The sequence below is a fragment of the Filicampus tigris genome, chromosome 1 (genome assembly GCF_054856515.1).
Source record: "Filicampus tigris isolate MCC_2025a chromosome 1, RoL_Ftig_1.0, whole genome shotgun sequence".
In the NCBI taxonomy this organism is placed as follows: Eukaryota; Metazoa; Chordata; class Actinopteri; order Syngnathiformes; family Syngnathidae; genus Filicampus; species Filicampus tigris.
The window spans coordinates 12,015,607-12,039,356 of NC_141217.1; the positions used below are offsets into that span (position 1 = coordinate 12,015,607).

The 23,750-nt window shown below is 40.1% G+C and overlaps 1 protein-coding gene across 3 annotated transcripts in view; it reads left to right on the top strand.

Annotated features, from left to right (window-relative positions):
• mib2 (MIB E3 ubiquitin protein ligase 2) overlaps nucleotides 1-23,750 on the top strand; it is a 65,610-nt gene that overhangs the window by 11,460 nt on the left and 30,400 nt on the right. For 2 of the 3 annotated variants that reach the window (XM_086037636.1, XM_086036926.1), the window contains exons 2-4: nucleotides 8,349-8,732; nucleotides 10,434-10,605; nucleotides 22,993-23,099. In XM_086037636.1, the coding sequence (XP_085893762.1) occupies nucleotides 8,510-8,732; nucleotides 10,434-10,605; nucleotides 22,993-23,099 (502 nt within the window). In that variant the 5' untranslated portion in view covers nucleotides 8,349-8,509. Of the gene's footprint in view, nucleotides 1-8,348; nucleotides 8,733-10,433; nucleotides 10,606-21,133; nucleotides 21,816-22,992; nucleotides 23,100-23,750 lie in introns of those variants that run through there. The other variant, XM_086038454.1, reaches the window with a different exon arrangement.

The window sequence follows — 23,750 nt, forward strand, 5'->3', positions numbered from 1 at the left end:
TGATCAGGGGCGTTGCAAGAAAATTTTCAGTGGAGTGGCTATACGTAGATGTACACGTGCGCGCACATGGCACGCTTAGTGATTTGTGCGCATGCTTGCCCGCAACCGCCTCAACAACTCATTGTTTATCATACCACCCACAGTGGGAAAAAAAGTAAAAAGCAACAATTTCATTGATCTTAATTTCCACAGCTTTACATACTGTGATTGATGGCTCATTCAAATCATATATAATAAGCCACATTGACACAAAAATCTGTTCATTCTTCAAAATTCCAAACATTGCTTTTTACGTAGGTTTTTTCCTGTTTGTATAATGAATGTGTTGAGCAAAGTTCAGGATATGTGTGCATTTTATTTCATCAAACCATGACTGTGGCTGGTATGATAAACAATGACTTTTCAGCCATGTTGTTGGCTTGCCATGGGGTGAAAGTTATGAATTTGATTGACATTGACTGTTACAATCACATGTTCTTCTCTAAAGATTGATTCTTTAAGAGTTTGCATTCAGAGCAGTTGTAGATTTGTTCATTGAATATGTAGTTAATATAAATTAATTGTGGCAGAGTGTCAAGGAATCTAAGCATACTGCATCCATGTGAAAATGTCAGGAAAGTCGCTGATAGCCAGATTTTCCCCCGCGTGGCCACCACATAACAGCCTGTCATATTAAAAAAAACAACGGGCTGAATGTGTGGAGAAAAGCCCCATGCTTCAAAGTTCACACAGGCACACATGTGATGCTGATTCATTTTCCATTTTGGAGCAGCTCACTGATTATTATCAGTGTGCTGAGCCAGGCCTGCTTGTGTCAAGAATGACAAACACGGCGTATATCTTCTCATTGTGTGCTGCACCACTTTGCGGCTTTATAGAACACTCACTGACTTGAACAGTAGCAGGGACGTGTGCGTGTGTCATCTTTGCATTGACACGTTAACGCACACCCTGTTTTAATCATTTCAAAGTCAGCAGGCTCCAAAAGAAAAGTCAAGTCTTACTACAGCTCCTACGCCCTGCACCTACACCGCGTTCCTACGCCCGGCTGTTTATTTTTGACTTGATCATTGCATATCATGATGACCAGCTAGCTCATTGTGCATTTTAAACTCATTGTAATTTCCACATAGGTGTGTGATCATTTTAACCGTTCACTGCATGTAAAACCAGTATCTTAATTTCGTATGAATAGTTTCTCAGCTTTTCAAATCAAAGGCTGATGCAAATCTCTTGGTAAGTAGTTAATTAGTTAATTAACTGGCAATTGAACACCACACCCACAATAGAAAAAAGACCACAAACATTGTCCAGTTTGACTGTGAAGTGGCAGTGTCATTTCTCTGCTACAATCTGGAAAAATGGATGCTATTTCGTCTAGCGTCTCTTTTATGTCTACACATACTGTAACTACATGTTTGACTATCTGAAGAGAAGATGCATTTTTGGGTTGTAGGCACAGCTAGCTAGCTAAACATACCATAATCTTTGGATTTTAAGAAATTATGCTAAATTGTGCCCGCCCTCGGAATATCAGGTAGCGCTGTTTTTTTTACCATGCAGCTACACGGGGGTTTCTTCGAGCGTCAGATGGGATCTTCCTACAGATGGAAAAAATGAAATAAAATTGAACATCGCTAAGCAATCTGGTGACTGGTTGCGTTATTACTTTAGTTAATGCTAAATGCTATCTTGGGTGACAGCTCAACAACTGTAAACAAGTCAATGCGCTCACCATTATCCAACCGTTTATGTTTGGTCCCGGCAGCTAATTGAAGCTGGCTGTGTACTTTACCGTGCGTTACCCACATTGTAATATTGGAAATATGCCACCAAAAAAGATCATCTTATGTTGGGTCTAACCGGCGACCGCAGCATTAGGCTAGTAGGACTACATTTCCCTCTATGCTGGGACACTCGAGAAGGAAATAGTTCTAGTATGACAATAACTTATGCCTGCTAGCAATTAGATGCGAATGAGAATGCAGACATGAAAGTGAAAGTAAGTTGGAGGGAATTTAACTTTGTTTACCTTAGCAAAGACACAACACCTCCAAGCATTTACAAACGCAACAGTTAACGATGTTAAAAATCAAAGCAGACAAATCAAAAGTAGCTTACAAAAATGACTAGAATGTACATTACCACCATTTAAACACATTAACAGAAAACTTTAAAAACAATCAAAAGAAAAGAAATAAAAGTAAGTTCCTAAAATAACTAAATACTTATGTTGGCGGCTTATTCCATTTGTGCGCAGCAGAACTACTAAATGCAGCTTTACCATGTTTTCTTTGAAGTCTGGGCTCCACTAATTGACCCAAGTCTACAGATCTCGGAGCTCTACTGGGTTTAGCTTCAGTCAGCATTTCTTTAACTTGTTCAGGACCCAAACCATTCTGTGATTTGTAGACCAGTAGCATGTTAAAATCCATTCTACAGCTAATTGGGAACCGGTGTAAAGCCTTTAGGACTGGCGCAATATGTTCTGATCTCCATGTTCTGGTCAGAACCTGAGTTGCAGCGGTCTGAAGGAGCTGCAACTGTTTGATGCTCTTTTGTGGGAGTCCAATAAGAAGACGGTTATAATAATCAAGTCTACTGGAGATAAATGTATGGATAAGTTTCTCCTGGTCTACTTGGAGCATGCAACCCTTCAGTCTGGATAGGTTTCTAGCTTGGAAAAAGGCTGTTTTAGATATTGATTTGATATGATTGCTGAAAGTCAGGTCTGAGTCCATCAGCACCACAAGATTTCGAATTTGGTCTTTGGTTTCTAAAGACACTGACTCAGGGTGTTTTCTAAGAGCAATCATCTTTTCTTTGTTGCATAAAACAATTACCTTTGTTTTGTTTTGGTTTAGCTGAAGGAAATTTTGTTTCATCCATTTAATTTGGTCTAGACAGTGACACGATATGTTAATTTGAACTGATGTCATTTGGGGACATTGATATATATATATAGCTGTGTGTCGTCTGCATAACTGTGATAGCCAACATTGGTCTTCTGAAGCATTTGACCCAAAGGTAAAATATACAGACTGAACAGAAGGGGTGCAGGGACTGACCCTTGAGGGGCCCCACATGTCATAGCCATTCAATCAGATTCAAAACTTCCAATGGTCACAAAGTAACTCCTTTCCTCCAAGTAGGATTTGAACATTTTAGGACTGTTCAATTTAATCCCACCCAAGTTTCCAACCTGTTCAGCAGTATATTATGATCAATGTTTGGACAGATTTCACAATAGTTTTGAAAAAGTCAGATGGTATTGAGTCAAGATAGCTAGTTGGTGGTTTGTTTTTTTGATCCACTGTAGCAAATTCTGTCATAGTAATTGAATGATTCCTGTGTGAGTTAAAGCGCTGCATCATCTTTAAATGTTGCTGGTTCGTGACTATGTTTGACCTGAATTAAAGACGATGAACTGACGAGTTGACATCCATCCATTAATAGGCCAAGCCTATATAGCTGTCTTTACAGTCTTTAATCTAATCATCAGTCCCCCTTAGTCTCAAATTTGCATCAAATGATTTGGGCATTAAGGCATGCTTGAATGAATTTGATGTGGAAGAACACCTTTTGTGATGAAAGGACTAGAGTGTTTTCAGTAGGAAGCAGTTCCTGTGTTGTGTCTTGTGGCCGAACACCTGTCTTGTTGTTGTTTGTGTGGACAACAGGCGTCACTCCATCTGTTGTTGAGAGAGGAGATCGTTAATCCTTCACCTCTTCTTAACCCGTAATTACATTCTGGCAGCAACTTTTTTTTTTTATCAAGGTCAAGACTGCCTTCAGACACCTCAGCAACACTTGAAGTTAAGCACAATACATTTCAGGTTTACTTGCAAATTCTTCTAAATTCAGAATAAAATGTTCCATATGGACCATTCTAATTGAAATAATCCGGGTGGAGGGAGGTTGCTCATGAAAGCGAGTGTTTTTTTTTTTTAACATAACTTCAAACGTTTGTCAACATGTGCTGCGACCACAACAAAGGAAAAAAAGTCAAACATTGTGGTGTTAATCCTTACTCGAGGGGCAATGCTAAAGTCTCGTCATGATGCCACAAGGGATGATGTTTTTTTTGTGTGTGAGATATTTGAGAGATATTTTTGGATTTCACTGATCTAAATTAGACTTCTTGAAAGCTGCACTAGTATACGGTAAATGGGCTGCTCTTCAACATTATGTTTGCATTCTCTGTCCACAGTACTTTTTGAAAACGCTTGAAAAGTCACAATAAAAACGTATTCATAACTTGTTGCTATAGTTGTTCTGAGAAATGGGCTCACGGAATCTGTTCCTCAGCAGGAAATTATTTTTGTCTCTGTCATCCTGTCACCTTGAAAGCTAAATTGAGCCTGCTGTTTCCTTTTAGAAGGCGTGTGCGCTGAGATGTGAGGGCTCTTTACGTGAAGCTCATTGTCAGTGTTTCAACACAAGAAATGTTTGAACTAACTGAAAAAAAATGTGTTTGATTACTTTTCTAATTCAGTCAGGAGTCTCTTTTGCCATTTCCTGTTGTGGAGAGGGTGTCACATGTGCAGTGGCCACCTATCTCTGAGTTTGAAATGGAATTTCTAATAAAAAGACGGTGCAACAATTAATCAATCACTAATTGGTTATCAAATTAATCCATAATTATTTTTGAAAATCGATACATTTTTCATCATCAGACCTTGTTTCATTTAAAATTGTCTCAACTGTAAATATTCGCAGATTTCTGTCGGCCTCCATGAAAGAAGAGTATTTATCTTTGTGGTTAATCAAAGTAAAATATTTGAAAACATCTGCTTTTATTTTGGAAAACATTGATCAACATTGTTGCAGATTTTCTGACATTGCAGACCAAACCAGTTACTGAATCATAATTTATTTGTTTGTGCAATTTCCGCACTATCAATTTGAGATAATGTCCTGTTTTTTGATAAACAAATGGAAATTGTTGTTTATATTTTTTTTAAAAAAAATTCCATTTTTTTCTTCTAGCCAGCATCAAGTAATCAACAAAATAATTGACGGATTAATCGATTAACTAAATAACACCGGTCAACAACAAATTTTAATCAGAGATGGCTTAAGAGATGGGAAATTCAGGTCGAGAAAGTAAAAACCCTGCCACAGTTTGCCTTGAGCCACAGGTGTTTCTAATCAACTGAGCTCGTTTACCTGCCGGTTGAGTAGAAGCACCTGTGGCTAAAGCCAAACCGTGGCAGGGTTTTTATTTTCTGGACCTGGATTTTCCATCTCTGGATGGCTTTGTGTCCTTAAATGTATTTTTTGTAATTTATACCAATGACGTTGAGGAGGAAAAAAAAAAGTCCAACTGCTGCTGACGGTGAATCCTTAACCCTCTCTTCCTCAAATTAAGTTTTAGTTATAATTTAGTAGTACCCTTCTGAGTAATAAAAGCCTCAATGTGCATTAATTTGGGGATTAGCAATTAGTTGTTGCGAATCTGCAACAACTGCCTGGAGAGGCTTAAGCCATAATTATATATTACAATATTACATATTGTTATTATTATTATTATGTACTAGAGAGAAAAACGAGAGCAGCGTATTCAGTGCAAAAAATTCATTTAGAAAAGTTTACTTGCGTCTGTGATTAATAATATTTAGTAAAGCATTTTTGACCAGTGTAATCGGTAGTTGGATCCCTAGACTAAATAACATATTTTTTATGATGCCATGTAGAGCAAAAATTGCATTTGTATCTTATTTGTTCTTGAGCTTATGATGATGACGATGATGATGGAGCTGAAGAAGATGCATCACTGTGGATTTTGGACCAGGACTTGTTGTGTGGGAGTCCTGGCTTGAATATAGTTTGGCTTTTACTTGTCTGTGCCAGTCCCAGCCTGTTTATCTTTTCATGTGCATGGCCGCTATTCCTCATCTGCACGTGCATACAATGATAGAACAGCAGAGTGGGTGGCCTGGTTGAAGGGTGTGTGAGTGAAGATTTTTTTTTGGGGGGGGTACGTTTTTCAAGCAAAATCAGGATACATGGACACTTAAATCGAGTGATGGCATTTATTGTCATGGTGAGATGAGATAGGCTTTACACAATTAGGATTTTTGGGGCCAATCACCGATCAAAATAAAAATTAACAAAACGGTAACTGATGATCGAATAGGTCACAAGTTGAGACAAGGCATTCTGATTCTGATTAATATTGCATTTTTGTAATATGAATTAAGCAGCAAAATGCAACCGCTTTTAGCCATCTCAGGGGGCAGCCATTTTGTCACTTCTGTCGCCTGAAAATGACATCACAACTACTCAGGGCTCAGGCAACGACCACCTTTTTCATCGATGCGTTTTTTACGCATGTATATCGATATAAAATGGATAAATACATCCCTACCCCTGTCCATTCATACCCAGAATTGCAGGCGATGCATTAAAGCAACTCTTTGTGAATGTGCACTGTGAACAAATTATGTTTCAGCTGTCATTTAGACAGGCAATGGTGTACAAGCAGCCTCTTTTATCACCATTTTTAGCCCCAGTGTTCCACATGTTTTCCCAGCTTCAGCCAGTGCCTTCAATACCAGAATGGCATCATAATCTTGATAAGCACACAAACATTGCAGACATAAAAAGAAGCCTTGGTGGCACACAACATGCTGAGAAAGTCATGAAATAAATGGAGCCTGTTTTGTGGTTTTAGAGTCATTTGTGTGAGTCATTTGAGTTGAGCAAAAGGACTGACAATAACTCAGACCGAATTGAAATAGTTGAACTGATTGGTTACCGATTGGTTTTGATGGTTTTCAAAAACCGTTCCACCCCTATTATATGTATGTATGTATGTTTGTATGAATGAATGAATAACTCATCAAAAGGTTACAACTCCTACAACTTGCACCATCTTGGGAAGTCTTTCTTCGTGTTTAAAAAAAAAAACGAAAAAATGAAAAAAATATATATCAATTAGTCAATTTAACACTACTTTAAAAGTACTGGGATTGGTTTCATTCAATAGAACTTTCCCGTCAGCACTTAGAAACAGTCATCCATGTCTTTGTTACATCTTGTCTAGATTACTGCAATGCACTTTATTTTGGAGTCAGCCAGTCCTCCCTCAAACGTCACCAGTTGGTCCAAAATGCTGCTGCCCTCCTACTAATTGGAGCTCGGAAGATGGAACATGCATATAACACCAATTCTGGCCTCCCTTCACTGGCTCCCAGTGCATTTCAGGGTTTGATTTAAGATTCTCCTATTTGTCTATAAATCATTAAATGGTCTCGTCCCGGCGTACCTCTCTGAGCTCCTACGCACCTTCCCGCGGCCTCAGGTCTGCGGACCAGGCGCTGCTCAAGGTGCTGAGGACTAAGCGGAGCCTCAGATGGGATCGAGCCTTTTCGACTGCTGGTCCTTCCCTTTGGAATAACCTCCCATTGGATGTTAGGGAAGCCCACTCTCTGTCCACTTTTAAAACCCGGTTGAAGACACATTTCTATTCTCTGGCTTTTGATCAGACCTAAAATGTTCGGCTCTTTTCCGGTGTCAATTGTATATAGTTTTATGTTAAGTTATTGATTAACACTTGTGTATTATGGCCTTTTTATTGTTGATTATTTTTTTTTATTGTTTTGTAAAGTGCTTTGTTACAGCTCTAGATGTTATGAAATGCGCTATATAAATCAAATTGTATTACATTAAGACAGATCAAAGAGAGTGTGTGATGTACTGTGGAATGTACACTTCCGGGTCTTGTGCGACTCATAGATCTCATAGGTCGCCCCCTGAGGAACCTCAGATAAGGTTCCAGTCTATAGTACAACTTTGGTTTTCCAATAAGTGCTACGGCCTTCCTCTTGACATTTCTCCAAGTAAATCAAGTCATCAGTCAGGAGTGTGAATGTGGGAGTTCTTTGTGGTCTATAAATATCAGCAAGAAATGGTGTACAGGGTTACAGCTTGTTCATGTTGCTTTTGCTTTTCTGGTTTTTCACAAAAATAGAAAATTCATTTCATGCAGAATAATATGCCAAAGGGCTTTGTTTCGATTTTTTTTTTTTTTTTTTTGTTTTTTTTTTTTTGGATGATCTTCAATGTGTGTGTGGGTGTGTTTGAGGTTGTGATTAGCAAGACGCAACAGTCGTGCACCTCCCTTCTCTAGAAGTGAGGAATAACAAGCATTGAATGAATAAAACAACCTGCAAAGACAAGCCCACAAAAATTTAAACGAATAAACGTTCCTCCCTAAGCCACTGACAGAGGGTTGGACAACACATCAAACTTTAGCTTAATTTTCACAACAGGAGTGTTGTGTAGCCATACGGATTTGGAAAGTCAGTGCTTTATGGCTTAAACTATGCATTTTTTTCTTTCAGTTACCCCTGATCTGCTCCTGGAACCCCCCCTGGTACCATCCCTGCCGGCACTATCATCAGCGCGGGCCAGTGGGAAGGCCCGGAGGCGCAGCGGAAGCGGCAGCGCTGCCAGGCGTCAGCCATTGTGTGCAGCCCCGAGGCCGGGCCCCGGTCGAGGCAGCATGGAGGTGGGCATGCGGGTAGTTCGTGGCACGGACTGGAAATGGGGCAACCAGGATGATGGCGAGGGCCACGTGGGGACCGTGGTGGAGATCGGGCGGCAGGGCAGCACCACCACCCCAGACAAGACAGTGGTCGTTCAGTGGGACAGCGGCACAAGGACCAACTACCGCACCGGCTACCAGTCTGCCTACGACTTGCTGCTCTTTGACAATGCTCAAATTGGTAAGCGCTTTTTGACTTGACTCACGCCAGAAAAATAGGCTAGTTAGCGGTCTTAAGGGTCCAGCCACTATTCGCATTCACCTTAAGCTTGCCATCTTTTTGGATGTGCTAAGATGCTGCAGTGGCTGGCGAAAACCCACGTTAAGTGGAAGGATGGTTAAGATGTGTTAGAAGCCTGAAAATAAATTCACTTTTTTATTGCAGAAGCATACGGGCATACTGCAAATTGTAGAAATGGTCCACCAGACACAGAATCAAGCTCCTCCTATGGTCATCTCAGTTCCCACACCTCATCCCATTGAAAACTCATAGAGGAGACTGAATAGAAGAGTGCAGAGGAAAGGAATAGTGCAAGATCCCTCTTTCTGTATTCTCTCATTTTGTGAAACATTATAGAGGGAGATTGTTTTGTTGTACAAACTACAAAGTATTAACATCATGGGTGCTAATATTTGTGGCACCCATATATTTCTTAATGTGCTAGCTCCAAGATTGTTAAAAAAAAACCAGAGATGATACACCATTGAGAATTATACCTAGGTCGTGAATAATCCTTATATGATGGTGACACCCTGCAGCGGATTTTTTCTGCTGCCATTATTTTCTGTGGGAAAAATAGTTCCAAAATCTGACCAAATCCGAGGTTGGCCAGCATCCATGATATCATGTGATGTAGTAATATCAGAGCACATCATATCAATCCCCAGATTGAAAATCTTGTATGTTACTTTCTTCACGACTGTTCTCCGCCCTTAGCAAAAATTATGCAAAGCCACTTTTTTTTTTTTGTCAATCATCTTCCATTCACGCATGTTTTTGGCAGCGGCTTGATCTTTACGTTAACCCATTAAAGACTGAAGCCCCTTGTGAGATATCTCTCTAAAGCCTATGGTCATCTTTGGAGTCACCCTTGAAAACCTGACATTTTCGCCACCTACAAAATAATAGCTTAGACCTTGTAGCAGATAGAGACATAATTCCTAAAGAATTTGAGATCTTAGACATGTGGCTTTGGCACAGGCACGAGTTTATTATTTACTGTTTCAATCGAAGATGCAAGTGAAGCACTATTTTTAATTAAAAAATCGAGTGGTAATTACCATGCTGTATCCTCTAACGAACATGTTGAAATCGTCATTGTCTACGAACATATATCTTAACCATACACCATGTTTGTATGGTTTCTCGGCTTTAAAGTCCGCGAGCGTGTCGTCTATATCACTGCCGTGACTTATAGCAGAGCTCTCGCGATCGACTGTGCCGCCAATTCCTCGAAAAAATTCCGGACATGCTCTGACAACTCACGACACCGTCACATGTATATTCTGATGCATTTAATTGGCTGAGAGACCGAGAATTGGATTAAAAAAAGAAAATGACGTATACACTCTCCGGCTTTAACGGGAGAAACACGCAACAGCACTCCCGGCTTTAGCGATAGAAACGCGGTTATGAGCTCCCGTCCTTAATGGGTTAACACAACACATTTTGACTAGTGTGCATGGGAAGACGAAAGGCAGTCACTCTCTAAATGACTCTCACTTTATTAATATCATGAGGATTTTGCTCCAGTCTTCTGTGACAAACGTCGTCCTACAATTAATGAAATGAGAGATGAGGAAGGGCAGAGCAGTGTGTTGTCCGTTTGTGCATCAATCACCTTATTGTGCGTTACTGAATTTACGCCTCCTTCTCCCACAGGGGTGCGTCACTCCAATATCATCTGCGACAGCTGCAAGAAGCATGGCATCATGGGAATGCGATGGAAGTGCAAAGTGTGCTTTGACTATGACCTGTGCACACATTGCTACATGAACAACAAACATGACCTGAGCCACTCGTTTGAGCGTTATGAGACAGCTCATTCTCAGCCGTAAGTATTCAACCCCCCCCCCCTCTCCAGGATCATTCATCACCTTTCATTTACTTTGTAGTCATTGTGGTGTTCTACAAGCATCGGCTGATTGAGTCAGAGGGGTTAAGTGTACAACTGAGATTACCTACAGACTACTTTGTGCTTGTCTATATGGATGAGTGTTCTCCGTTTACCTCTGCCAGTAAGGCTTTTTGTCGCTGTTGTTAGTCAGCAGGATTGCACAAACCGTTTCCTACAAATTTTGTGCATATGACTAACGTTTCCAAATCAAAAATAGCCGTGGTAAATCAAAACTCCAGTGGAAGCAAAGACCGTCCATTTGAGTTGAATAGAATTAATTAAAAAGGAACCCATTTACTCACAGCTTCCAGTGGAGTAAAGCCAAAGTTACCTGCATTTCAAGCGATAGGGGGAATGTATTTAATATGTTTATTATTGTTCCATTCTGTGCGGTCACTGCCCGCTGTGGACACTCAGGCAGTTGTTTACCGCCAACACAGTGCTAAACCCAGTGACAACTAATTATACAATCAGGTCACACAACCTGTGCTCTTAACATTTTCCATACAAGGTCTTTTGCATTGCACAGACATATATTTGTACATATATACATATATAGATTTATTCATATATATGTATATTTTTAGACATATATTTTCAAGGTGTAATGAGTCTTCATTTAACAGTGTATATATTAAAAATTAGGAAACTTATCTTAAGCGGGGGCATTCTTCAGAAACCTTTGCAGGCATAAAGTCTAGACTATGACTATGTTAGACTATGTTACCAAAAGTGCTGACGTTTCTGCGTGTTAGATTGAGCTCAGGCTAACCAACAAGGCCCGCTCCCTGTACATAAACGCTTTAGTGAGCTGATTCCAAGTGTCCTGTGTATCCAAATTTACTGGCCTAAGTTCTCCCTGTAGAATGCACTCTTCTGCATCAATTCACCACAACGCTCCAAACTGCTACGGGCACTGTCTGAATGTCAGCTGGATGGGCTGTGCTCATTTTAATGAAGTGATCTATATGACCTAGATTTTTTTCCTATAGTATATAATAGTTCATAGTATAGTCCAGCTCTTGGTACATGTTTACACCTCCCCTCCCCGCCCGTGCCTGTCAGCTTGTACATTATGCCAATGACAAATAGCAAAAATCATGATATTGGATCACTTCAAATTCATATGAGCATAAGGTCTTATGTTTCATTTCATTTTCTGGTAGTTAAAGGGAAGTCAACCCAAACATATTTTATTCAAGAATATATTCTATGTTGTCGAATGAAAATGACATCACAACTGCTCAAGGCTCAGGTAACGACCAATCACGGCTGACTTGTTTTCTGAAGCTGAGCCGCTATTGGTCGTTACCTGAGCCCTGAGCAGTTGTGATGTCATTGTAAGTCAACAGAAGTGACAAAATGGCCGCCCCCAGAGATGGCTTAAAACGAGTGGATTAACTCTTATTCCACAAATGCAATATTTATCAGAATGCCTTGTTTCAACTTAGTGGGCTTGCATACAACATATTCTTGAAAAAGATATGTTTGGGTTGATTTCCTCTTTATAGTTTTAGCATTTAGATCTCATGTGGTTTCATTTAATTTTCTGATAATCAAATTATAGTTTAAGCATTTAGATCGGAATTTGATAACGTCTTATTATCTGTAAGAATACACAGTACAGTGTACTGTCTGTATTTGTGGGTGTTAGGGACCAGAAATTGGATTCATAGTTGCCTGTCCTCTGGGCACAATACACATCACTTTTATTTTGATCTTGTACAAACTTTATTTTAGTCAAGTTTTGTCATTGATTTAATATCATTCAAAACACAGACTGACTCAAATTGATGGTTTAAATTGAGATTGCAACCGTGCTCGTCTCCCACTCCCCGCTATACTACTATAGTGAGACCATACTGTAATAGTAGAGGCTTAATGAAAACCGATTTGAGTTGGACTTTTTGGGGGGGGAAATAACTAAACTTATTTGAATCCTTACATTTTTTAATTGTTTTTTTATGAGAGATGCACACCAGGTATAAATCAGTTTGATGTTGGGGGTGGGGGTGGCGGGCGGATGGGGGGAGGAGGGAGCTAAACAAAGTTATTTTTTGAATGAAATTCAAATTTTCTGAAAGTTCTTCTTTTTTAATTTCATTAACTTTTTACTGTTTGCGAACTTTACGAGATTCTCAAAGGGCTATTTTTAACCGGTATATTTGTATGAAACCTATGAGCTTGAATTTTTCACAAGAGAACTTTATTTTTGAGAACCTCAAGAAAATAAAATAATTCAGCAAGTATTTCAAACATGCTACTGGGCACCCATTGATGGACTAACCTAGGGTTGTTTTTAGAAAGAGTAAGTATATACGACAAACACAAAGCTACATTTGAGGAGCATGCAAGGAAAATGTGTCGAATCTTAGTTGTCCAATTACTGTGTATGTATGTATGCATGTATGTACAGTATATGCTGTGTATGCTATAAGCTAAATATTAGCTGTGCATTTGCATTTGTGTGTTGACACTGTTTTTGATCCAGTTGAACTTGTTTGCTCAGTATTGGCATCAGATGTACTAAGCTGAACGACCTTCGTCGCCCGCTGGACCCCCGCTGAGCTGATGCGTGCCCGCTCTGATGGTGGGGAAGGGCTGCGCGCTACGATGGCACATTTGCTTCATTTAGTGCACTACAAAAGGAACATGATCTGCCCAGCAGTCATTATTTCAGAAACTCTCAGGCACGTAGCTTTGTTAAGAAAACTTTTCCAGTTCCCTCTGTTATGAAAATGCAATAAATACCATATTGGGCCGAGACCCTGGAGCGAAGCAGGGGCTATGAGCAATTTATAAGATAATTCTGTATGCTGCACCACCTCCATGGGATAAAGCAGGCAAGCTTGGGAAGAAGACCGGGCGGGGTTCTATGCTCTCAGGTAAATTGTGACAATACATCTTGAAGTATATACATACTACTTCATTATGCTTGAGACACTACTTGCCTGAGAAACTGGCCAAGATTTACCCTGGTACTAGCCCTGTGTGCTCAAGTTGAAATCTTAGTCTAGCAACTCTGTGGCATACATTATGTTAAGTTTGTGGAATTTACTTAATTAATACTCTAACTTCTTGATTTGAGTCTTTGAAACATTGTCCTCTGTCTGTGGCAGGTCAGCAAGTCCTGACCCAATTGTTACGGTCTGTTTGCACTAGGAGAGCAGAAGCTAATGCCGTAGCCTTTTTTACACTGCTAGCCCGGAGGCAAATCCTCTTACAATGGAAACAGATGAAGTCTCCCTCATTTAAGCGATGGGTTGATGAGGTGCTGTGGATGGGTGAATGATTTTGGGAAATAATCTAATTGTGACAAGACCCCAAGATACTTGAACTCCTCCACTTGGGCCAGAATCCCATTCCCCGACCTGGAGAGGGCACGCCACCCTTTTCCGACTGAGGACCATGGTCTCAGATTTGGAAGTGCTGATTTTCAATCCGACCGCTCCAGCGAGAGTTGGAGATCACGGCTTGAAGACGCCAACAGTACCACATCATCTGCAAAAAGCAGAGATGCTTTACTGAGACCACCAAAAAGGACCCCCTCGACACTTCGGCTGCGCCTAGAAATTCTGTCCATAAAAGTTATGAACAGAATCGGTAACAAAGGGCAGCCTCGGCGGAGTCCAACCCTCACAGGAAATGAATCCGACTTACTGCCGGCAATGCGGACCAAACTCTGACATCGGTGGTACAGGGACCAAACACCTCTCATCAGGGGGCTCGGTACCCCGTACTCCCGAAGCACTCCCCACAGAACTCCCCGAGGAACACGATCAAACGCGTTCTCCAAGTCCATGGGAGTTCGCCCAACCAGTCTACATGTGTTCCCACTTCCTCAATTGTACATTTAGGCTTTCTCTTACACTTACACGTTGTTTCAACAAAGTGGTGACACATTTATTTCTCTCCAGTCAAATACTACCCTGATGACAGAAATGTAGCCCTTGCCTACTACCTGTTATCTAATAGTTTGACATTGCTTGGAGTTTGATGGAACAGAGATATTGATTTGTCTCTGAGGTCGAAATGAATGTTTTTTTCGCTCAGCGGTGCCCTTTGTATTTGTGGAGTGTTACTTTAACCTCCCAACTAAGTCAATACATGCATGTGCTTACACATTGTGAAGAATAAATTAAGATTTAAAGGGGAAGTCAACCCAAAACTAAAATATTTTTTTCAAGAATTTGTTCTATGTAAGCCCACTAATTGAAACAAGGCATTCCGATAAATATTGTGTTTGTGGAATAAGAGTTAATCCCCCCGTTTTTAGCCATCATCATACTTGAGTGCTGCGCGTAGCTTAATATACGTACTCCCGGACACAAGTTGTTTTAAAACAGTTGAGTTCCAAGTCGGGGGGTGTCGCTTCAAAAAGACAGCGACAACAATGGATATCATGCCTGCTACAACCATAAAGGGACCGAGATGACTAGACGATGCATTTAATTTTATTGCCAAACTAGTTTTCTTTGCAGCAGCAACGAGCTGCGTGTTGCATCCTCTCTCTCTCTCCCTCTCTCCATGTGGGAAACTGTATGATATCGCAACATGTGACATAATGGACCAATCAGAGCAGCAGCAATTCCTGATGTGTGCGTGGCATGTGTTGCAAACCTGTCGCCAACAGCACAATGCCTAAAAAGCCTAAAAAGAAGCCTTTCACTGAGTAGGCTGAGGTGAAATTTGGCGAAAAAATGTCAAACACATGAGGGCCTATTAGTGGGCCGGACTAAAATCCACTTTCAGCCACGCTTAGTCCAGCCCTTTTTAAAAATTTGTCAGCCCCCACGCCCCGCCCCAAAAATGTGCATCCGGCCCAGGGACGGACTGCCCAGCTCTGTGTATATATAATATACACATACACTGCAGATGAGGCTGTATTTTCCCTGCAGCATTTCTTCATGGCTCAGTCAGGGGACCCAGTGGACCCAGGAGGGCAAGGAAAAACTAAAAAAAAAAAAAACATCTGGGGAAAATGAGAAACCTTGAGAAGGGACCACGGATGGGGGAATCCCCCTTCAAGGATGATCAGGTTGCAATAGATGCCGAGTGGGCAACATTTAACACATTATTAGAATCTTTTGGTTCTGATATTGAATGCCTCTAATATGTGAATGCTAGAAGGCTGTTTTGAGTGAATAATCTTTTATTGTAGTCATTGTACCACATGGTGTGTGCGTGCGTGCGTGTTTACGCGTCTTATTTTTTAAATTGTAGTCGGTTTACCTCGTGGTGTGCTGAAGACAGCATATGTGTGTGCCATATGTTTATGAGATGGTCGCTATGCATTTCGTTAATCGGCTCTTCCACTCAAACAACCCGCTCGCAGCATCTGGGAATTTCTCAGGCCATGTCACTGCTTAATCCTGCTCTTGCATATCAAGCTGCACACATCCACCTGGTCTCTACCCTGCTCCACCCACAGTCACGTTCAAGATACATGCAGCTGACTGCATGTAAAGGTTCTAGTCCTTGTTGTTGCTAACAATTCCTTTACTCATTTAACAGTTGTTTTCTGTTTTTACTCATTTTGTACAATGATAAGAAAAACAGAATCCACTTTAATTGAAATAATGATTTTATTGTCACAGGTCAATTGGAATTTAAACAGTCCATAGGCCTGTTTTAACTTGTATTTATTCAGCTTTAATGAGATCTTTCTCAGTAGGAAATAAGTGAATTCATTCTTAGCAAATTTTGAAATGCCTAACCCTATGCATTAAATAATTGAACATGTAACTGTTAACGTGCACAAATTTATTTTTTATTAATTTTGAAGAAGCTTAAAAACAAAGTCTGGGCTGATCCTTATCTTTGAGATTTTCCTCTTGAAGCCCGTACGTTATCTCACTGAGCGGAGAATGCTTCTTTGGGTTTCGTCAGGGTTCGTAAAAGGGTGCAAACATATTTTCCGACAGTTTTACGTATCACATACATTTTTTTCTTGCGGATCCATTGTTTCGCTAACAGCGGCAAGTTTTTGCAAAACAGTCATAAGCATTTGTGCTGCCAACGTTTTATTTATTTGTCAGACCTAGAGACCATGTGACCATGGTTACCATGGATCCAATATATAGTACAGGCCAAAAGTTTGGACACACTTCTCATTCAATGCCTTTACTCTATTTTCATGACTATTTACTTTGTACATTCTCATTGAAGGCATCAAAACTACGAATGGACACGTGGACCTGTGTACTAAACAAAAAAAAGGTCAAATAACTGGAAACGTTTTGTATTCTAGTTTCTTCAAAATAGCCACCCTTTTGCTCTGATTACTTCTGTGCACATTCTTGGCATTCTCTCGATTCATTCATCTTCAACAGGTAGTCACCTGAAATGTTTTTCCCAGAGTCTTGAAGGAGTTCCTGGAGGTGTTTAGCACTTGTTGGCCCATTCGCCTTCACTCTGCTTTCCAGCTCGCACCAAACAATCTTGCTTGGGTTCAAAACATGTTTTCAGTTATTTCACCCTTTTTTTTTGTTAAGTATATAACCTCACATGTATTCACAGTTTTGATTTCTTCGGTGAGACTGTACAATGTAAATAGTCATGAAAATAAAGAAAACACATTGTATGAGAAAATGTATCCAAACTTTGGCCTGCGCTGTATATGAAGGCATTCGTGCGTGGCTTTCACCACTTAGTGAGATATCAGCACCCATTCTTCATATTGATCATCATGAAACAAGGCACAAAGTGGAAGGCAATGAGGAGTATGATACCCTATGTTTTACAATCCCTGTTTGAATGAGTTTAAGGACACAAATAGCAAAAAAAGAAAGAAAGTGGTTAAGCAATTGGTGAAAGTTTGTAGTAATCCGAAGACATGACGAATTTCAAGTTTTGTCTCATCTTGTCTATTCTTGCCCTATTTTGTTTGACTTTTCAACCATGTTGTGGGTTTAGGTTGTGATTGTTACACAATTAGTTATTTGACAGTTGAGATGAGTTGCTAAACCTTACCACGGGTCCACTGTACAATAATCTATTACAAACTAAATATATAGCTTCAATACTACAATGGATTGAATGACGTTTCGATGGAATGAAGCCCCAAAACCCCTATCAAAACACAAAAGTTATGTTATTGTGATTATCAATGAGCCACTATGTTCTGATATTCAGTATAATACTGGAGGACTGACATTTGCCAATCACTTTTTGTTTTGCAACAAGCCAATTGTCTTGATGCTTGCGTGCTTCTCTGCTCACGTCCTGAAGATAACCCTTGGCTGACTTGTTGGCAAGGACAGTAGTTGTAGCTCTACTCCTGTGATCCCATCCGGTCAGAAAGGTCACATTTGGTCTTTCTGGATTAGAAATCTTGATCCCTTAATAGAGCTGTTGTCTTTCTCAGAATGGCTGTTTGGATCATGTCAAAGACTGAGTGGAATGAAATCAACAGATGACGACCTCTTTGCATTCTCTTTGTCGTGTCATCAGGTCATTGGCAATGCGAACATTAGAATAGCACTATTTTAAGGCATACTGAGCCATTGTGATATTTAGTCCCTCTGTGGCTGAATATGATAAAATGGTACATAATGTACACTGTACATTAACGATTAATTGCATTAGCAACAAAACTGCAATTTGAGAGTGTGATTTTGTAATTGTGAAGGCTGTGAGGGGAGAGAAGGATTCACAGAACGCTAAGCTCACCCTCCTGCGTTAGCTTTCAGCTTTCTAACATGCTTGAGCCTTTTCACCTTGCATGGTTAAAACTTCCCATGTGTGGAAAAAAACATATGTTAACTATTTTGTGATGTTTTGGCTGCCATCATATGTAGGAGTGCGTGTGTGAGGAAGTGTCTGTCAGTGGCTGTCGGATGTGTGTCGCTGTTGTAAGAGTTGATTTAGATTTACTGTCTTCGAAGTTCGAGCACACACACACAGACGATAGTGTGCGGCATCTTGAGCCACGACAAATAAAAATGCATTTGTGCAAAGTTGTCAAACGGTCAAATATTAAGAGCATGAATTCGGCCGTATGTTTCGAAAAAAAAAACAGTCGAAAAGATGTTTAATGACGTGATAATGCCCGCTGGTGATGAGAATGTGGTTGGTGAAGGATGAGAATAGTGCTAAATTGACATAAGTATTCACCAAAAATCAAGGAAAACACCATATCTCATTCTGGTTGCTGTATTAGATGAAAATGACCTATATGACAAAGATTTGAGGTGTAGTAGTTAGAGGCCTCCCTTTTCCATCTACTACATCAATCCGAATGAGAACATGTTAATTAACTGATTTTTGGTGAATATCTTTGTTAATGTATGACACCCTCAAATAATGAAATTTGTGGACGGTCTCAAATATCGAACGTCGAAGTCAAGGCAACTTTTTTTCGCTCGCTGGAGCTTGATATTACGTCATGAGTAGGCATTATCTTACTTTTCCTACCAGTTGGCGTGTGTTATGTTACTATCTGGAGATCGGGTAAGCTTTAATTTTATTCATGTATGTTTCATTTATTTATCTGTCTATATGATAAGTTGAGTGAGTGATTTAAGTAGTACAGTCTATGTTTACATCAACTTGTAGGAAGCGGTACAGAGCTACTGGATCATTGTTTATCGGTCTATATAAGATGAGCGATTAAGAAAGAAGTGCAGGCCATGTTTACATCATGTTTCATGAAACAAAGTGATATATGGCAAAGCTACTGGTTTGTTTATATTATTGTTGTAATCTGCTCTTGAGTTTGTGCTTTTACAATATACTATCAGTATAGTACATACTTATGTTTACACCACACTTGTGTGGCAGAATTGTTGTCGTGGCGAACGCTTGCCAAACTCCACATCAAAATATTAAGTAAGTTTATACCTCTAATTGTTGTAGATAACTTCATTTGCCTTTACCTCAGTACAGTATTGTACAATTCATAACAGATATGATATTGTTTGTATGACTAAATATTAATTGTTGAAAATTACATTAGATAAATAAGGACCATGAATTAAAAAAAAAAAAAAATCTCATATTTCGATTGCAATTTTTAGGAAAAAAAAAAATTGCAGTTATATTTTCTTCCATAATCGTTCATCCCTAATGTACAGTAGATCTTTGAAAAACAAAATGATTTATTTATGCAATGATGAGTAACAGACAGAGGAGTTGTATTACTCAATATTTGAACGTGGTCTGGTGGGCACATAGCTTGATTCTTATGTTGTTTTCTCCATTGAACATGACCGGCCTACTTCGGGTGATCAGCTATTTTCCAAGAAAACCATTCCACGTTGAACAAATCAGTCATACCAAGACACCCTAACAAACAGCAACAATGAAGGAGAAGAAGGACTCCTGTATTTACAGTAGGCTACTTCTATACATGTGGCCATTTTAAGGAGTCACTTTGACATGTCATAGAGGAGGACAAAAAGATGGACTGCTTCAGCGGAGCTGTTTGTTTTACACATATCGTAGACAAGACGTGCATCACTAAATTGCGAAGGATTTTTGTCAGTGTGTGCAGTTGATTCAAACTTATAACACAGATCAACACATTTTTGTTATTATTTTTTAAATCAGAGATGCAAGTAAACGTTTCTAGCATTTTATTTTTTTCACTGATTCCAAATGTACCCTCGTTTTTTTTTCTCTGGCACATTAGGTTTTCATAATACTGACAAATGAATAATATAAAGATATGTTTAATAATATTTAGGAATTATGGGTTAGATTCAAGGGCGGCACAGTGGTCGACTGGTTAGCATGTCCGCCTCGCAGTGCAGAGGTCGTGGGTTCGAATCCTGCACCTGCCTTCCTGTGTGGAGTTTGCATGTTCTCCCCGTGCCTGCGTGGGTTTTCTCCGGGTACTCCGGTTTCATCCCACATTGCAAAAACATGCATCGTAGGTTGATTGGACACTCTAAATTGCCCCTAGGTGTGATTGTGAGTGTGAATGTTTGTTTGTCTCTGTGTGCCCTGCTATTGGCTGGCAACCAATTCGGGGTGTCCCCCGCCTACTGCCCGTTGACAGCGGGGGATAGGCTCCAGCCCCACCGCGACCCTTGTGATAATTAAGCGGTATAGATAATGGATGGATGGATGGATGGGTTAGGTTCAGTAACAGGTGGAATTTTTTTCTGAAACGTCATAGCTATTAATTACAACGTATGGTAAAATCCATATTGCGCAATCATTTGTAGGTCAAACTTAAAAACAAAAAATTGAAATACCGGTATCTCAAAAACCTGCTTTGCTAGGAAAAAGTAAAGGCATTTTTAAAATCAGCGTCAAGAATACATTTAGGGACACATAAGCCTTCGCTGATTAAAATTTGCTGTGGACCAGTGTGATTTAACACAGTCTTCTGTCTGGTGTACCACCTAAGTCCCACAAGCTTATGTAAAGTCCATTAATCGTTGCTTGCAGATTTATTTTTTTGTCATTCCTCATCAGATTTCGCACCAATGATCAATGTGCTCAACCAATGTGCAGTAGATTGTGTTACTGATATCAGCTCAGCATGCTTGGAACTGGCTGACCAGGTACAAGAAATAATGCCAGTGGAAAAGCACTAATAGCGACTAGCTTGTCGCGACTGTACAGTGGAAAAGCATGACAGTTGTGAATGTTGGCGTGACCTGGGCCACAGTGAAGGAGCTCAACTGGATTCAACAAAGACATTTGACGTTGTGATGCCTGGTGTGAACTTGGGTCCACTTAAGCGTTTAAGGCGGCGCCAACTCGTTGCCTTGAGCTTGCTTGCTCTCTTAAAGCTCTGCTTTCAAGGATTAGCCCTCGAAGCATCTGTCTATTCCCAGCCAAGCTCGCACAGAGGTTTGCTGCCTTCTCCTCTTGTAGATTCTAGAAAACTGGACAAGTCTGTCCAGAGAGAGAATAAAATTGCAGAGCTCAAGCTTCACATTTTAATACCAAGCAAGGTAAAACCTGGGTGACATATCTGAGCAGCAAAGCTTCAGTGACATTTATTGATTATATTCACTGGACTCTTCTTTTTTACTTTTTATTTATGAATTTTTTGGAGCCCACACTGGATTTTACATATGAAGTGTTCCAAGATGGTATGTGACTGAAATGAGCGTTGCCGTTTGATCTTTTCAAGAAAGTATGGGAATAGGCAGTTCCTTTGCACCAAGATCTGATCAAATCTTTACCATAAGGTATGTTTTCTTGTAATTGTCTTGAGTTTCTCTATATGTAGAGTTGGAGTAGAGGGTGTTGATAGTGTTGCCCGTAGGAACAAGTTTTTATTTTTTTGTATTATTATTTTTAATCTATTTATTGTTTTTTGATTAAGTTAATTCACACCCCGTGAAAACGTCGTAGAGAAATTATCCTTTGTCAGTTTGATATCTTTTTTTTTTTCTCCCACAAACCACCACTCTATTTTGATACTTTGACAGAAAGAAGAATACAATATCTCTACAATAAATGAAATCTTTGGCTTTTAATGGATCTGAGAAGGGTGTCGTTTTACAGGCACTATATGGAGTTAATATTTTGTCAAACCTAATTCATGCAAATGCCATTAGTAAGACAGCGGTGTCAAACTCACGGCTCGGGGGCAGGAGGATATTTTGCGGCCGCTTACTTGACGTCAAAGTTTAATGTTGGTGCAGCCCCCCACCTTTTTTGCCGTGTTGTTACCTTTTCTTAAATCATCTATGGGCTACCAGAGCTCAGGATCATTACAGCCTTTGGCAAAATGTAATTCTGAAGTGACACAAACTAGAAAGAAAAGATACTCTGTCACCCAGTCAGAGTCATGTCAAAACCTGCATTCAAGAGAAATGTTGCTGATGAAAACAACAAATTTCAAGAAAAACAGGAGACGGAATGTTTTTTTTGTTGTGCACAGGCACACCCCGACATGTCTTGAATGCACAGAGAAAGGTGTGATGCTTAATAAATCAGATGTCATTACTCCATTAGACATGCCGAGGAGTATGCAAAGTACCCGGGAGTTGAGATAGAGGACCGGGTCACCAATCTTGTTCATGTACTGTTAATGAACTGAACTGTTATGTTAATAAACATTGCGACGGTTAGATTACGGTAGTTGTTATTTTTTTTTGTTTTTTTTTGTGCTGTACTTGCCTACTCTACTGGATTCATGCTTGCTCTGTTACATGTATCACATAATGATGTAAGGCATAAATATCCTCTTGCATTAATAAATTCATTACAGAGGGCATATATTTACTTAGTTTGTAGTGTTTTTCTAAGAGAGGACATTGTTGCCACCGTATGTGTTCGTGGACGAAGTGCTGCGCTTTCATAATTTCACAGAACAGTTACAAGAGTTTGCTTAGCTGATTTTTGATGTTCTTGTCACAGAGTGAGCTTGGCACCAAGGCAGAACCTCCCACGGTTTATCCTCAAAGGAATCTTCCAGGGGGTTAAGGTGGTTCGTGGACCTGACTGGGACTGGGGCAACCAAGACGGTGAGTGGGTTGTGACGGGGTTGCTGAAATTGAATTGCTGATTGGACTGCTCTGCCACAATATCTTGCCTGGAGAACCGTGCTCTTTCCAAGTGTTCTTCATCCGCAACTCATGTAGCCTACGTTAACATGTCTGCATGTGCCTATTTTGCCAGTCTCTCATCCGTGTTGGTTGCACAGATCTGCATTTCTTTGCCTCTATTCTTCTCTACAGCTTTTTACAAACCTAAAGCTTCTTCACTCAAGTGGTCACATCGTAGATATTATCCCAAATGTTGATGTTTAGAGAAATGCTCTCTCTTTCATACCCAAGCAGCTGCTGTTTAGCAATGTTACATTGAGGGGAAATAGGAAACCTATGCACTGTAATTATTCCTGGTCCTATTGTCTCTGAACATAGCTATACTCCCATTTCTGGGCCAGAGCGAATGAGTCAAAATGTCCTTTTGGTGGCTTTGAGATCAACACCTGAGGGTTATGTGAAGTCACTCATCTGGTCTAGATGCTATATGTGGTATGTACATACAGGATGCTCTGAGCATGCTCAATAACCTCCAGCCCGCCATGTAGCCTTTCAGGTCACTGGTTTATCTGGTGGGTTTTGGGCACAGAAGAAGCCTGATGAGACCACTACAGAGATCACCCAAATTAG